This window comes from Pyxicephalus adspersus, chromosome 9, assembly GCF_032062135.1.
Source record: "Pyxicephalus adspersus chromosome 9, UCB_Pads_2.0, whole genome shotgun sequence".
In the NCBI taxonomy this organism is placed as follows: Eukaryota; Metazoa; Chordata; class Amphibia; order Anura; family Pyxicephalidae; genus Pyxicephalus; species Pyxicephalus adspersus.
In genome coordinates this window covers 63,870,925-63,885,439 of record NC_092866.1, presented here as the reverse complement: position 1 = coordinate 63,885,439, position 14,515 = coordinate 63,870,925, and the positions used below count along the sequence as shown (strand labels likewise).

At 40.6% G+C, this 14,515-nt stretch overlaps 1 protein-coding gene across 1 annotated transcript in view; it reads right to left on the bottom strand.

Moving 5' to 3' along the window:
* Positions 1–14,515, bottom strand: part of NELL1 (neural EGFL like 1) — a gene marked incomplete in the record, with an annotated part of 387,865 nt that overhangs the window by 232,716 nt on the left and 140,634 nt on the right. Inside the window, 3 exon segments of the mRNA XM_072422315.1 lie at positions 6,023–6,125; positions 7,456–7,590; positions 13,105–13,187. Of these exon segments, the coding sequence (XP_072278416.1) occupies positions 6,023–6,125; positions 7,456–7,590; positions 13,105–13,187 (321 nt within the window).

Below are 14,515 nucleotides of genomic sequence, written 5' to 3'. Positions count from 1 at the left end.
GAAATTTGTATTGTATATGAAAATGAGGGAGGACCTAATGTTGTCATTAATAAAAAACAAAAAAATGTTGATTATTATTACACAGTATTTATATAGCGCCCTCATATTACGCAGCGCTGTACAAAGTCCATAGTCGTGTCACTAACTGTCCCTCAAAGGAGCTCACAATCTAATGTCCCTACCATAGTCATATGTTAATAATGTAGTCTAGGGTCAATTTTTTAGGGGGAAGCCAATTAACCTAATTGCATGTTTTTGGGATGTGGGAGGAAACCGGAGTACCCGGAGGAAACCCAGACAGACACAGTGAGAACCTGCAAACTCCATGCAGATAGTGTCCTGGCTGGGAATCGAACCTAGGACCTAGCGCTGCAAAGGCCAGAGTGCTAACCACTGAGCCACCATGCTGCCCATACATGCTTGGACTCTCACGTGTTGTATTGCTAGGCCCCATTGAGCTTTTTGGAATTGTACAGAATAACCCCAAAGCTTCGGAACATTATACAAACACCTTGCAGCCATCTCTATTCTTCATGTTTGGTCGCACAATCCTCCAGCTTCCCTAAACTCTCTCTGTGTATTTTTTCAGCTGCCCGATGATTTCAATAGCTCAATCTTCTAAATACTGAAACACATTTGGGTATTTTGCAATTGCTTGTGTTTGATTTTTGGCAGAATTTAAAGGAAGGTAATTAGGGAAACGGGAACATTTTGACAGTTTGATGACTTTTACCATAGCTGTACCATACAGTGTATAATATTTTATTTTTGCTTAATTCAGTCTTTTCAGAGCACCAATCATAATTTGAACCAAAAAAATGTAAAAATATAGTTGGAAATAAGTGAGAAAGGAATCCTATCCATGGGAATACAAGTGAGAAACACTGCTAATTGTTTGATACAAAGAGAAAAATGTTAGGTTAGGCGTATGCTGTTAGGTGTATGCTCAATCTGGTAAACAATCAATTTCTGGATCGAACAATCAGGGAATATTGATTGCTTTGCCACTTTGCACCATTCGATGTCAAACAGATTTCAGCATAAATCTGATTAAAAATTGATTGGAATATGGTCATGGCTATAGTGTTACCACTCAACGCCAGCTGTCTCCAGCAATAAAAATTACTGACTTTGTTAATCAAATGTTTTTCTCTGCAAAAATGTGAAATCATCTACTTTTTATCAAATATTGCTCCATTTTTATGATTTTATTGAATATCTTTGATTTAAAAAAATAGTGCATTCCTTGCTTTAGATGAACACACAGAAATGTTGCTCTTCCTCAAGCCCAGGTAACAAATTCAATATGGCAGGAATGTCTTAGTGATGGCATGATGGCAAAGCCATAAGTTTCCACTGGATTACCCATCCCTATAGTATATATACACACTCCATTGCTGCCATCAACATAATGTTTTGGATTTGGAACCTTCATCCATCTTCATTGCCCGGTGGGACATAACTCCCGTACATGTGCACAGAACTACTTCGGCATCTGAGTATGCATGGCACAGCATAGAGAAAAAGAAAACAGAAAAAGAGATCGCATATAGCAGATCATTAAATATTTATCAACTGCTTGTTCCTGACCCTAAATCTTGAACCTTGGTACCTCAATCTTGTGTTCTTCATCTTCTGGGTCTCCCTGAAAACTATTTGAAGGATTCCCCCATGTTATAAATGTAGAGAAAGGCTGATCTAGACTCTGCATGCTATGAATGTGCCTGGCATGCTGAAATAACAAAGAACTGCTTAATATTCTAATGCAGCATTGTATATTTATGGTTTGTTATTTTACCGCACTATAGCTGTGACCTCGCCCTGCACACAAATTAAAACGGTATAATAACGGTGTTATTTGGGTAAAGCCGTTGTTTATTTTTGCCGTTCTCTGTTTTGTTGCCTATGGGTTCTCAGTAGTCATGAAATGATTCATCTCTGCATAATTTGGTCCATGTTTTGCTGCAGCCTTTACTCCAAACTTATTTCAGGTTGGAGAAAATTATTGCAGCGATACAAAGTGCAATGTCCTAGGAAAGGCAAATTGGTTTATAAAGCATATCCATATCCAAGAACAAAATGTAATGTATTGAAGCTTAGCAGGCCTTGGATATGGTGGCTGTGTTTGTTTTGTTCACTTGTTGATCTGGCAAGTAGTCACAAAAACAATGAATTTCTGGAGGGATCAACAGGTTTTTTACTACCATAAAATGAACACAGCAAACACATCTAGAAGCAGGCACAATGCAATAAATTAACATTTGTTTTCATACACAATCAATGTTTATCCAACACAACTACACAACTTTTACCCATTTTCAGTTTGATCCTTAGATGAAAGGCTGAGTCTCCTATATACAGGTAGTCCCCGGGTTACATACGAGATGGGGACTGTAGGTTCGTTCTTAAGTAGAATTTGTATGTAAGTCGGAACAGGTACATTATTTTAATAAATGCATTTAGTGGGGAGGGCATGGGTGGGAAGGCCGTGCCCTCACTTTTTTTGGGACTGGGCATGCGCTTTTTTTTTTTTACAAAGTCTTTGGTGGTCCACAGCTTGGCGGGGTCAGGAGAAGGACCCCGATAGGGGGCACACCAGAGCCCCGGACCATGTCCCCTGTACTGATCACAGGCTCCGGGCAGTGGGCAGGGTGTGTCTCTGGATAGCCCGGGAGGGGCAGGGTCTGGTATTATGACATCATCCCGGGGGAAGTGTCTGGTAGGGTTAGAGTGGGGCTGGCACATACCGTGCCCCCTCTTCTTCTCTTGCGACTACACCCCTGCCCACAACCACAGCTGTGTTTAACAAAAGATTTCTTCTGAAAGTCATGCAAACCGCCTTCTCCAGCCTCCATCCTGCACACAACGAGCAGGGAAGCCCCATTTGTATCTAGGTGGATGTCCTTAATCTGGGGACTACCTGGTACACCCCAAATATATCTTTGGCAGCTATAAGTCTATATAGGACTTCCATATACCATGGATGTTAAGAAAATAACCACTGGTGGGATTTCTTATCCTTTGGCTTCTTTAGAATGAGGATATCCATTGCTCAACAAATTTAGTGTTTGGTTGGCAAAGTCTTTGTTGGTGATGTCACAATGAGGTGCAATTAAATTGATATTCTTCTTTTTATTACACAGTATTTATATAGCGCCAACATAATAATAGGCACTCTATAAAATCCTCAGTGTGACTTAATCAAAGTCCATAGTCATGTGACTAGCTGTCCCTCAAAGGAGCTCACAATCTAATGTCCCTACCATAGTCATACGTCATTATTACAGTCTAAGGTCAATCTTTGGGGAAACCAATTAACTTCACTGCATGTTTTTGGAATGTGGGAGGAAACCTGTGTACCGGGAGCAAACCCACACAAACACGGGGAGAACCTGCAAACTTCATAAAGATAGCGTCCTGGACGAACTTCGAACCGGGGACCTAGCATTGCAAAGGCCAGAATTCTAACCACTGAGCCACTGTGCTGCCTGAAACCTTTAAATACATAAAAGGTAAGTAAGAAGGGAAAAATTTTTGTTATGAGGCCTGAGAGAAAAAAACACAAGGTCCTGAATTCAAACTAGCAGCTAGAAAGTCCAAAACTAACTTTAAGGTATGTTAAGGATGCTTTCAACAGACATCCCGCTGAGGTAGGTAGTCACTCAACAGTAAGTGAACAGTAAACATACTCAGGGATAAAAAAAGAACTATACTCAGACAATAGGGTTACACTTCATGGACCACTTTATCTTCTTCTGCCATCACTTTTTATTATTTCTATAAAGACATTATGTCACAAGTTTGTCATTTGTCATATCCATCAATCTTCAGCTCTATTCACAATAAATCCGCGTCATACAAGTTAGGGATTCACCGCAAGCACGCTTCTCTATCACGTCGCTCCCAGGTAACAACGAGATGGAAATCCATCCTAATATCTCAATACCACAACAGGCGTCCCTGCAAGGCTATTAAGATTCCAAGGTGTAACCGACCGCTGTAATACGATTCTCAATTTCGGATGATATTTTTTAAAACAACTTACTTAACAAATTCTGCACACTTTAATTTTCACAGCCCATAAAGAAGCTTCATTATATACAAGGAATTGTGATACATTTAAACAATTACTGTATCATTTTATTTGCTGGGTCAGTCATGCGGGAATGTCACGGCGAATTAAATTCCGCTTAGGCGGCAGATATTCTCCGGCTAGGAAATTCATGTAGGTGAGATATACCAAGATAGAGCTGGAAAGGAAATATAACAAGCCACGCTCAAAGCTTTTCATCTGTGTTGGTGACAGAAAGCCAATTTCAATAAAGTTCATGCATTTCAAAGTGGACCTGTTGTCAATCGTTGTCATAAAGCTGTAAACAGTGTCACTGGGTGGTTAAACAAAAAGAAATAACAGGTCTGCAATACCTTTCCTGGGAAGAACGCTGCTCTTGGCTCCCTTTATCACATATCTGAAGGCCAAGGCATTTGGTTACACATCAATCCCATGGAGGTGAACTTTTTGCACCAACTACTAGTGAATAATTGCTCCATAGCTTGATACATATGATACCTATGTACCTATACTCAGAATTGTTTATACATTCTATTTAGGGTATTTTTTCTTGGCTTTCTGTGTCTGCATTAGACTACTGACCCCCTATTAATAAAAAAGCAATGCGCCCAGGGTAGATGGTCCGCCCAGGGCTGCCATTATGGGAGAAAATGGATATTTTTGTATCGCTCCCTGACCAAAAGAGTGCAACTTTTGCAATGCTGGAACTTTAAGACAAGGGCAAGGGGGCCCCTGAAAGATTACATAGTAGGATCCCAGAATTTGTGTGCTACACCGATGGACAAGCTATGCACTGCTCTGTAGACTAAAAAACAGGATTCTAAATCCCTTTAAATTTTCTGTACTGAAAGTAATACTGAAAAAAAGATGCAAATTATTATATAATGAGAAAGTTTATCTCCATGGGTTGTATCAATTAAAGCAGTGGTCCTCAACCTTGTGCACGTCGTGGACCACTAAATGCATGGACTCCGGACTGCACATGTGCGGGGAGCCGTGTGTCATTCAAAGGAAGAAAGTTCCCCCCAGAGTGATGTCATTCTCTCATCGCAGGCTCAGACCAGAGATAAAACCTGCCCACCGCCACGAGCCTGCGATGTCTCCGAGAGACGTGGTCCGTAGCTCTGGCCGGTGCGCCTCCCCAAGCAGGGTCCTTCTCCTGACCTCGCTGGTGGGTGCACCGGTCAGAGCCGCGGTCCACCTGTCAGACGGACCAGGGATTGGGGACCCCTGAGAACACATCTTCCATTTCTCACATACTATCACACAACAGCACTGGAGCATAAATGGAACATAAAGATCTGTAAATACCATCATGACCCTACAAAATAGTCATGAGTTAAAATATTTGAGAATCCAGGAGGAAGATGTTTGTTTTATCTCCAATACAGAAGCAGATCAAATAGGAATAATTTTTATTCATCAGGCAAATGTATTATTTGATATTTTGTGGACCTTACAATTACACCTACCTATATGGCTAGTAGTTTGGATGACCCTCCAAATGATTGGGTTTGGGTAGGGTTCTTGAAATAGCATACAATTGTGATTTCCCACATTGTGCACAAACCAGCTCCATAAAGACATGGTGTCACCATTTTGATGTGGAGGAACTCCAGTGCACAGAGCCCCGACCTCAGCCCTACTGATCACCTTTTGGATGAATTGCAGTGTTGATTGTGAACTAGGTCTTCTCATTCAACATCAGCACCTGACCACACAAAATTCCTATAGCCACTCTCCTAAATCATGTGGAAAGCCTTTCAAAATGAGTGGAGGCTGTTATAGCTACAAAGAGGAGGCCACTTCCATAATAAAAGCCATGGTCCTGAAATGGAATGTCCAAGGACCTCATATAAGTGCGATTGTCAGAAGCTCTCAAGCTTTTGGCCATAAAGACTAGATTGTAAGTTAAGTAAGTGAAAGGAAAAAGAAATGCAGATTACTCACGTCGGCAGATTTTGCAGCACTGTCCCGGGATGTGGATGGGAAGGTGATCGGGGGAACAGTTGAGAGGAGGACACAACATCCGTCTGCACTCCACGGCACCATTCTGATGGAAAACAAAAAAACATCTCATAAAAATATTATTCACTGCTCAGCAGGAGACAAGACATTTCAGAGTAAAGTGAACAGCCATTTGTCATTGCATGCTAGTGCAAGTTTACTTGGAAAAGAAAATGGCAATGAGCAAAGTGTAATGACCCACACAAGCCAATCATCTTCTGCTGGACTGACTTCAGGCAACTGACTGATTACCACGGGTTAGTGCCCCAACAAATTATCATTGTCCATTGATTCCAGGTTACAGGTGAGTACTGGCTGAATCACCCCATAATATTGATGTGTCCTCCTCAGGGAGCTCTTGTTTCTTTCCCCTCAAGCCATGGAGATTTGCAGCTGCAAATAATTTAATTTATTGTTATTTCAATCTGCCGCTGCAATTCTTTCTTGATATGGTGTCCTATATGACACAAGAGCACCCAGGAAATCACATCAGTTGGATTTCATATTATTATAGTTTCCAACTATTTCTGATGACTACATCTTTCCTCAGTGTAGAAATGAGGAAGAGTTCTGTAGTCCAGCCCAAGAGTGACAAGACTGCTCCTCCATAGACACAGCACAATGGTTGAGTGATGTTGCCTTAGGATAGGAAATGTGATACAATCAGCCATCACATCAAAGGACTGGTAAGCTACAATGTTACATTTTTATCCTAACACCTAAAATCATTTTATTACTAATTGAACATTCTCCATCCTTGGAATAAATCCTCCCCCAACAATAACTCCATTTGTGTTAGTCACTCGCAATTAAATAGACATTTTTGAGCAGACAGATTTTTCAGAAAGTGAACAGTACCTGAAATGAACAATATGTACTCTACATGGCTTGAAAATACAAATCCAATAAATATAAAGTTTTGCCAGCCATGCTGTATTTTTCCTGGTAGCTCTCACACTTTCCTAACGACTAGCTTTCAAATACAAACGCTTGCAAATGTCGCCAAAAGCTATTCTTCCCCCGTAGCTCCGCTTTATTGTATGCCAACAAAAAAAGCACGCTCAAGACCGTCAATAATGACCATTTTCTCTGTGTCCTTTATAGAGGGGTTTGAAGCCGTAGCAAGCCAGCAGTCAATAAGCTTTATTCCAGAAAACTGAATTTCCCAAGGATATAATTATTAGAAATACCTCTGCACCGTATGGGGAAAGGGAGGGGCTGGATTAACTTACTATGTACAGAAAAGGTCAGAGTTTTCAGCAGAACAATGGACGGGCGCACTGCAAAATACCTGTTACTGGTATGGGTATTGACCATGATGAGAAATAGTAAAAAAAGAATCAAAGGGTCTACTATGAGCACTGGCACAGTCTCACCTTGCATGTGCAGTTTCGGCAGTGGTCATCGTCTACCCATGTGTCTTTGTCCCTGTAGATTATTCCATGGACCTGGCAGGTCTTCTCGCAGTGACAACTCTCCAGCTGACTCAGGCGAGATTCTGCATAATTGAGCTGTGGAGGAAGACAGGAACATGTCACAAATACAAACAAATGATGATAACTGCATTAAATATAACTAAAATCCTATACAATCTTAATGTCATGCCAATTTTCATTTAATTTGCAGCAATAAAATAATCCCTGGTAATCTTGCCACAGAGGTCCACCATTAGGTATTTCCTATTACAGGGTAATATGTTCCTGTCTCCCCAATGACTCCCCCAAGATTCAGCTTCCAATGGGAACTACAAGTGGCTGCCCCAACACACATATTACGTAGGTTGGTCAGTTGTTGTCAAACCTGCCCTGAGAATTGCCGTGCAGCCAGCACTGGGGTGAATGTAGATAGGCAGCTGTAAAGGTGATTGAAGGTACCAAGTTCACTCGTTGCCTTATAATCACAGATACAAATTAAAGTGACTATGAAGTTTATTTTCCTAACACATAAATATGTGTTAACAATTTGTTTCATTTAAACAAATGCAAATGTAGAATTTCTATTTATTACCCAATGCTTTTTATGATGTTACTGTCCCTACAAGCAAAGGAGGAAGGGGTTTCTCTGCTAGCAGAGGTAGAGATGGGGGTCTCTGAGTGCAAAAGTGGAGGATGGGCTATGTTTTTGTAATCAAAAAAATGAGAAAAGGTTTCTGCTAGCAGAGTGGGAGGCCTGGGGTATGTCTCAGCTAACAGAGAAGGAAAAGGGAGAGTTGGGGTCTCGGGAGAAGAATGATATGGAGCTTCTGCTAGCAAAGGAACAACTAACACAGGAGCACATTCTAGTAGTGGAGATATCAATGGGGGAGTGGGGTGTCTCTATAAGCAGAGGAGGGGAACGTCTTTGCTATCAGAGGGTGTGTTACTGAAAGCAAAGAACAGGGTTTCCCACTACTAGCAGAAGGAGAGAGGGTGTATCTCTGTAAGCAGAGGAGGGGATTGACATGTCTATTATAGCATAGAAGAAGGAAATATCTCTGCTACAAGTAAAAAGCAGTTGGATGAGTGGGTGTGTCATTATAAGCAGAGGTGGGGAAGGGGTGTGTCTGTGCTAACAGGGGGTGTGATTCTGTAAGCAGAGGAGGGGAAAGGGGCGTGTCTCTGTAAGCAGAGGAGGGCGAAGGTCTTGTGTCCAGAAGAGTTAAATGGATTTGTTGAACTAGTAGAGGAAGCAAATGATCTCTCTTGCTAGCAAAGAAAGAGGAGAAGACCGCATATCTATCAGCAAAGATGAAAGGATGTGTCTCCACTAGATGTGTGACAGATAACAAATGAGGAGAAGTTGTCACTGTTACAGTGGAAAAGTCAGCATGTGTCTCTGATATCTCTGAAATATTATGTACAGAAATAAAAGCTAAAGTTAGAGGTAATAATATTTATAAATATATTTGAGTGGAATGTATTCAGATATTTAACACAATAAAATAAATTCCCCTTAATTCATTTAATGTTGATGCTCTCCCTCCCCCCAGGATGCGTGCATTCCTGTACTGTATCGGTTATCGGTCACAGATCAATATCTTTATACAATCTGCTCCTGGATTCATTCTACACTAAATTACGACCATCAGAAAGGCTTGTTGGGTTATCGTGAAATCTGGCTTTGTGGAGCGGTTTATCGCCCAGCACAACAAATGAACTTTCACAGGCCACAATGGAAACATTTATATGTATAATTGCAGCCAGCAACCTTGTATTGATAAATGATTAATCCATCAATACCGTGCAGTGCACGAGGACAGGAATGGAATATGCCACTTCAAGGCATGGGCAATTTAGGAGGAAGGAATGGCGGATCAATACCAAGCAGAGGGGTTTCATGACAATGGGACACGCGCGGAATAAAAACACATTCACGGATTCACTCTCTCCCTGTTTACGGACAGCTTTTTATTATTATATATATATGCAGGCATGACTTTTTCTCTAAAATTATGTTATTTGTGTTCTTTCTCTGAAACCCTGCAGTAAGCTGTCATCTCAGGCAAAAATTCTAGCACCTGTACAGCTGTCTCCTGACATTGTTCAAGCACGCCAGATCACTAAACGCACACAAAGACCACCGCACATGTTTTCTGCAAGCAGAGACACCTGGCTGCACACTCCACTCTCTATAATACTTGTCCTTGGCCAGGCAGAGGAGAAAAGAAAGTCGGGCATTTTCAGCTGGCGATAAGAGCAATTTAATGAATGTTGCTTTGTCTTTTAGTGTTGGAGTACCCAAAATGCTTGCAAAAAACTGTCCACCTGCAGAGTTCTAGGAAAGGTAATGTAAAAACTAACAGTAGTAAGTGTGGCTTCCTTTACCATTGCCATTGTTTTTGATATTTTTGTTTTGCAGAGATTTAAGGGTGGTGTGGTTGTGTTGCGTTTTTTAGAAGCTCCATGCAGTGGCTCAGGGCATTCTCCAGCTCAGCTGCTTCCATTAACTTGAATGGGTACATTTGCAAACCTCGTTATGAAGAAAGCCAACAGATGACCCACAATCCTTACAACTATAACTACAATTACTTGTCAATACTACCTCCTCACACTGGAAGGGTAAAATTAAAGTCGCATGGTCGTCAAACCCACCACCTCAACTGCATGTCAAATGCATCTTTTCTCAACCTTTTTAATATGGGGGAACCTTTGAAATAACTCCAGGTCTTGAGAGAACACCAATTATATTCTCTGTATCCACAAATGACAATACGTTACTTTGGTGGTCAGGGGGTAGAATGTCTTTTACATTTCTGGCCATTGGAAAAAATGTATATTAGGTATATTAGCATAGGGGTCAGTTGGAGAGATGATATTGGGGCATTGGGAAGAATGTCTCCCTTACAGATAGCCAAAAAGATCATTGGCGTCATTTAAACTGACCCGAGAGGTACACACTGCTCATTGCTCAACACCAAGGTTCAATGGAACGCTAGTTGAGAAACACTGATCCAATGAGACGAATAGGATGAAGCAAAGAGATCAATTGTTTAATTTGGACGTCTGTGTGCCACCTACCTGGCTGTAAACTTGGCATGAAAATCACCAAACTACCCTATCCTTACGATCATATTAATTTTATTTCAACTGCATTAAGGTGAAGGTTTTAACATTTAATTCCCTGGATTTGTTATAATAAGATAGAATCTCCCAAGAAGCTCTGGGGAGGCCGGCAAGGTGACACCTTACATACCATATTACTACCATTAAATATGAAAATATTGCTGAGATTGTTCTACCTACCCATGACATTCCCCGCAGAGGCTTCTGCAAAATGTATTTACTAGATGTAACCTGAGTGATACAAAACCAGGATTATCTACGCCATTCTCTCCGTACTCCCTACGGGAGGCATGACAGGTCGGCTCTAATTACACATATTAGAGCGCTGTATTAAATCAGTGCACCATGCTGGCTTCAGCACACGGCTATACATTATACGCTGTGTCCTATGAAATTGTACTCACGGTGTTCCAGCTCATGGTTCTCTAATGTGAAATTCAAGAAACTGGTGACTGTGACAACACAGAGACATCATACAATGAGCCCGATTTATCAAAGCTCTCCAAGACTGGAGAAGATAGACTAACAGGGGTGATCCAGGAATCCTGGAATGGTTCTGGTCCAGGATTGAAAAACAATTGCCAAATAACAAATGATTTCAAGAAATCCAATCCAGGTTTGTTGTATCATCCAAGTTCTCCCATGATAATTTATCTATTCCAGACTTGAGGGGCTTTAATATTTGAGATCCAATGTGTCACAACTAAGAAGCAAATCACAACACCATGGACAGAGTTGCAAATGGAAACTGCAACACCTACCAGAAAATATCTAAATATCAAATACATTTAAATGTAAACATCTACATAAAAGAAAACATGCTGGCAGGTTAGTTGGCGTTCCGGCTAAATTGCTCTTCAGCCTATGGTGGGGATGTTAGATTATGAGCCCCTCTGAGGGATCATCAGTAATATTCTATGGAGTTTGTAAGGGCTGCATTCAGTGCTACATAAATACAAGATAATATTTAAAATTCCTTTGGAGACCCAAAGTACTGAAGATGAATTATGGATTCATGAGCTGGATAGCCTCTCCATTATAATGCATCTTTAGGTACCTGAAATTTTAACCCTTTGCTGACTTAAGCTTCATTTACACTATAGAAGATATACATTGCTATGCATTATATTATCAGGCACAGTAATACATAGCAATTTGCTTTGCTGTCTACTGTGACACGGACCTTATTTATTACAATGAATGGGGCCATGCACAAAACCGTCGCAAATGTGTGCAGTGGTGCCTTGTAGCAGCACTGCACTATATTGCATATAATACATGCATCAGACTATCCTTGCTATGCAGAATCTTTTGCATGTCTGCAACAAGGTGTGAACATAGCCATAGTCTTTTTTTCTCTTTTTTGCACACCTATTTAAATGGCCATTATGTTAGGTATTCCAAATACATCAGGGCCTAAAATTGCATGTTGATGGAAAACTCTGACCAACAACACCCAAAAAGAGGCTTTTTAAAAACCTTACAGCTCCTCAGTTTTGGGTTTACAGTTATTGATGGTCCCTGGGATTCTCCCTCTCATGCCAGTGTGTGCAAAGATGCCCAATATATATTATTTATTTACCATTTACACATCTGTGTGCATCCTTGTGTGCTTGCAGTGGTATAAAAAGAAATACAATTCCCCCAGTTTATTTGATGTCTCACATTTTATTTCTACCCCTTATAATTTTGCTATGCTTCCTTAGCAGCCTAGGTCTGACTGCTCTGAATCAGAAAGTGCTCAGAGATTTTACATTTCTGGATTCACTGCATACAATGAGGATTGACGTTTCTCATCTCACCTCTTCTCTGTCATTCTCCATACTCATGAATACTCCAGGTAAGCAGTAGCTAAGCACCCTGTTCTGTTCTATGAAGTATGAGGACTCGCAATAAGTGCCCCACTAGGGGGAATACAATAGCTTATTTGGCATGGAAGGTTCCTATATTGAATTTAGAAGACAATTGCAAAGAATCATCCCAGGTGATGCTTTTCTACCTAACAAAGGTAATATCAAGCATCCTTATGGGTCTACACCTGGTTGGAATGGTAAAGCTTGAACACATTAATGTTAAACATATTCCAACTATTTTTTCTTTAATGTGCCTTGAACACATTCTTACAGGTGCATTTTGCATTGCATTATAAAGACTATGGAAGGGGGTGGATACAAGACCAGTGACCCTGCACCAGGGGAGAGGGCAGCAATGATCGGTCTTCAATACAGGAAGCTGAATAGAGGCAAAGTGGTTACATTGGATTACTGTACAGATCTGGAAATACATAAAGCACACCAAGATTCAAGAAATAATACACAAAGCCTCCTATATTCAGACAAAATCTCCTAATCCCAGAGGTTTAAGTAAAGACAACTCATCTTTGGATCAGATCATATATTCTCTCCAAAAAGACAAAAACTTCATCAGAAACCTGTCATTTTATCGAACCCGGTTCTTCCATGGATGCAAATCATTACGACTTACTTTAGCTGTGAGTTTTGCCAGCAGCTCCTGAAGATCCATAATCCCCTGGACAAGACTGAGGAAGTCACTGCAGGTCGGGCAAGCTCGATAAGAAAAGACAAAGGAAAGAGAATAAGAACCTGGTGTAACACACATCATGCCACACTCTGCATTTATATTATGAGACATCATTTAATAATATTTAATAATCATATAATATATAAGACGTAATACAGAATTGGGCCAAGTGTAGAATTCCATTTTAGGCTGAACATAAACCAACATTTCCAACAAACCAATCAGCAGCCTGCTTGGGGCGACAGAAGATACATTGTAATAGCGCCTGCAGATGTTTACACCGCTTCATAATCGTTTTCTCAGCACTTCACACGCTGCTAAATACCCGTAAATTAAAGATTATTAACTTGAGAATGAAGGTGTGTTATTTACCATATCGCCTATAACCGCTCGGCGTAAATTTACCGTCATTAACTAAAATATCAAATGGAAAGCTTGCGTACGTCTATAAAATATGTGACACAGGGAAACAACCAGCATATAAAGCTGCCATTGTGGTCTTTAAAAGTGCAGGTTTTAGGTCTTCAAAATGTATTTCTAATATTATTAATTAATAAATAATATTTAATTAATTTATTTTTGCTGCTGTTGTATCACAAATCTAAGATTTTGTGGTTATGGTTTTATTGTTGAGGTTCCAAATTGTGTTATTGGGACCACTGTTATGTCTATAGGAAATCCATGGTGTACATTGCAGGTCTATGACAATCTTCTGTTACACATGAGCAGCCTTTGGCAGCCTGTAGAAATCTCTATAATTTTTGGAACATGCAAGCAGTCTCCAGCTCCCTGGATATCACTTGTAATGTACCAGCAGTCTTTATAAGTCTCCCATAACATGCAATCAGTATGTTTTAATATGGAATCTTTTGCTAATGTGAGCCTTATAAAAGTTTGCTGGCACCATTGTTAAGCCATGCCGATGTAATTGCAGCCATTTACAATAAAGCCAATCACCATGGCATGTGTTGTGGTCCTGGGTACCCAGGTCTAATACTGCCACACCACTTTCCAATGGAAGTCCAACTTTCTGTTTTATTTTGTTCTCTATACCAAGGGTGCTTTCCCAATAAAATTGCAATTATGGCCCCCATCCCAGTCAGATTGTTACCATCAGAGCTGCCTTTGTCCAGTGCCAAGGTGCTCCACTATAACAACAGGTCTACAGATTCTGTGGTTGGTAACTGGCCCACCTCATGCCACCCCTTGACTTCCTATAGGCCAGGAACATCACTAATTGCTAATAATGGCTGGGAATCAATCTAAGTAAGTCATGGATGCAAGAAAACCTCTTGGGTTCTTGGTGTGCTCCATGGATAAAGCAAGAATGCTCCATTTACCTGGGCACAGCTTA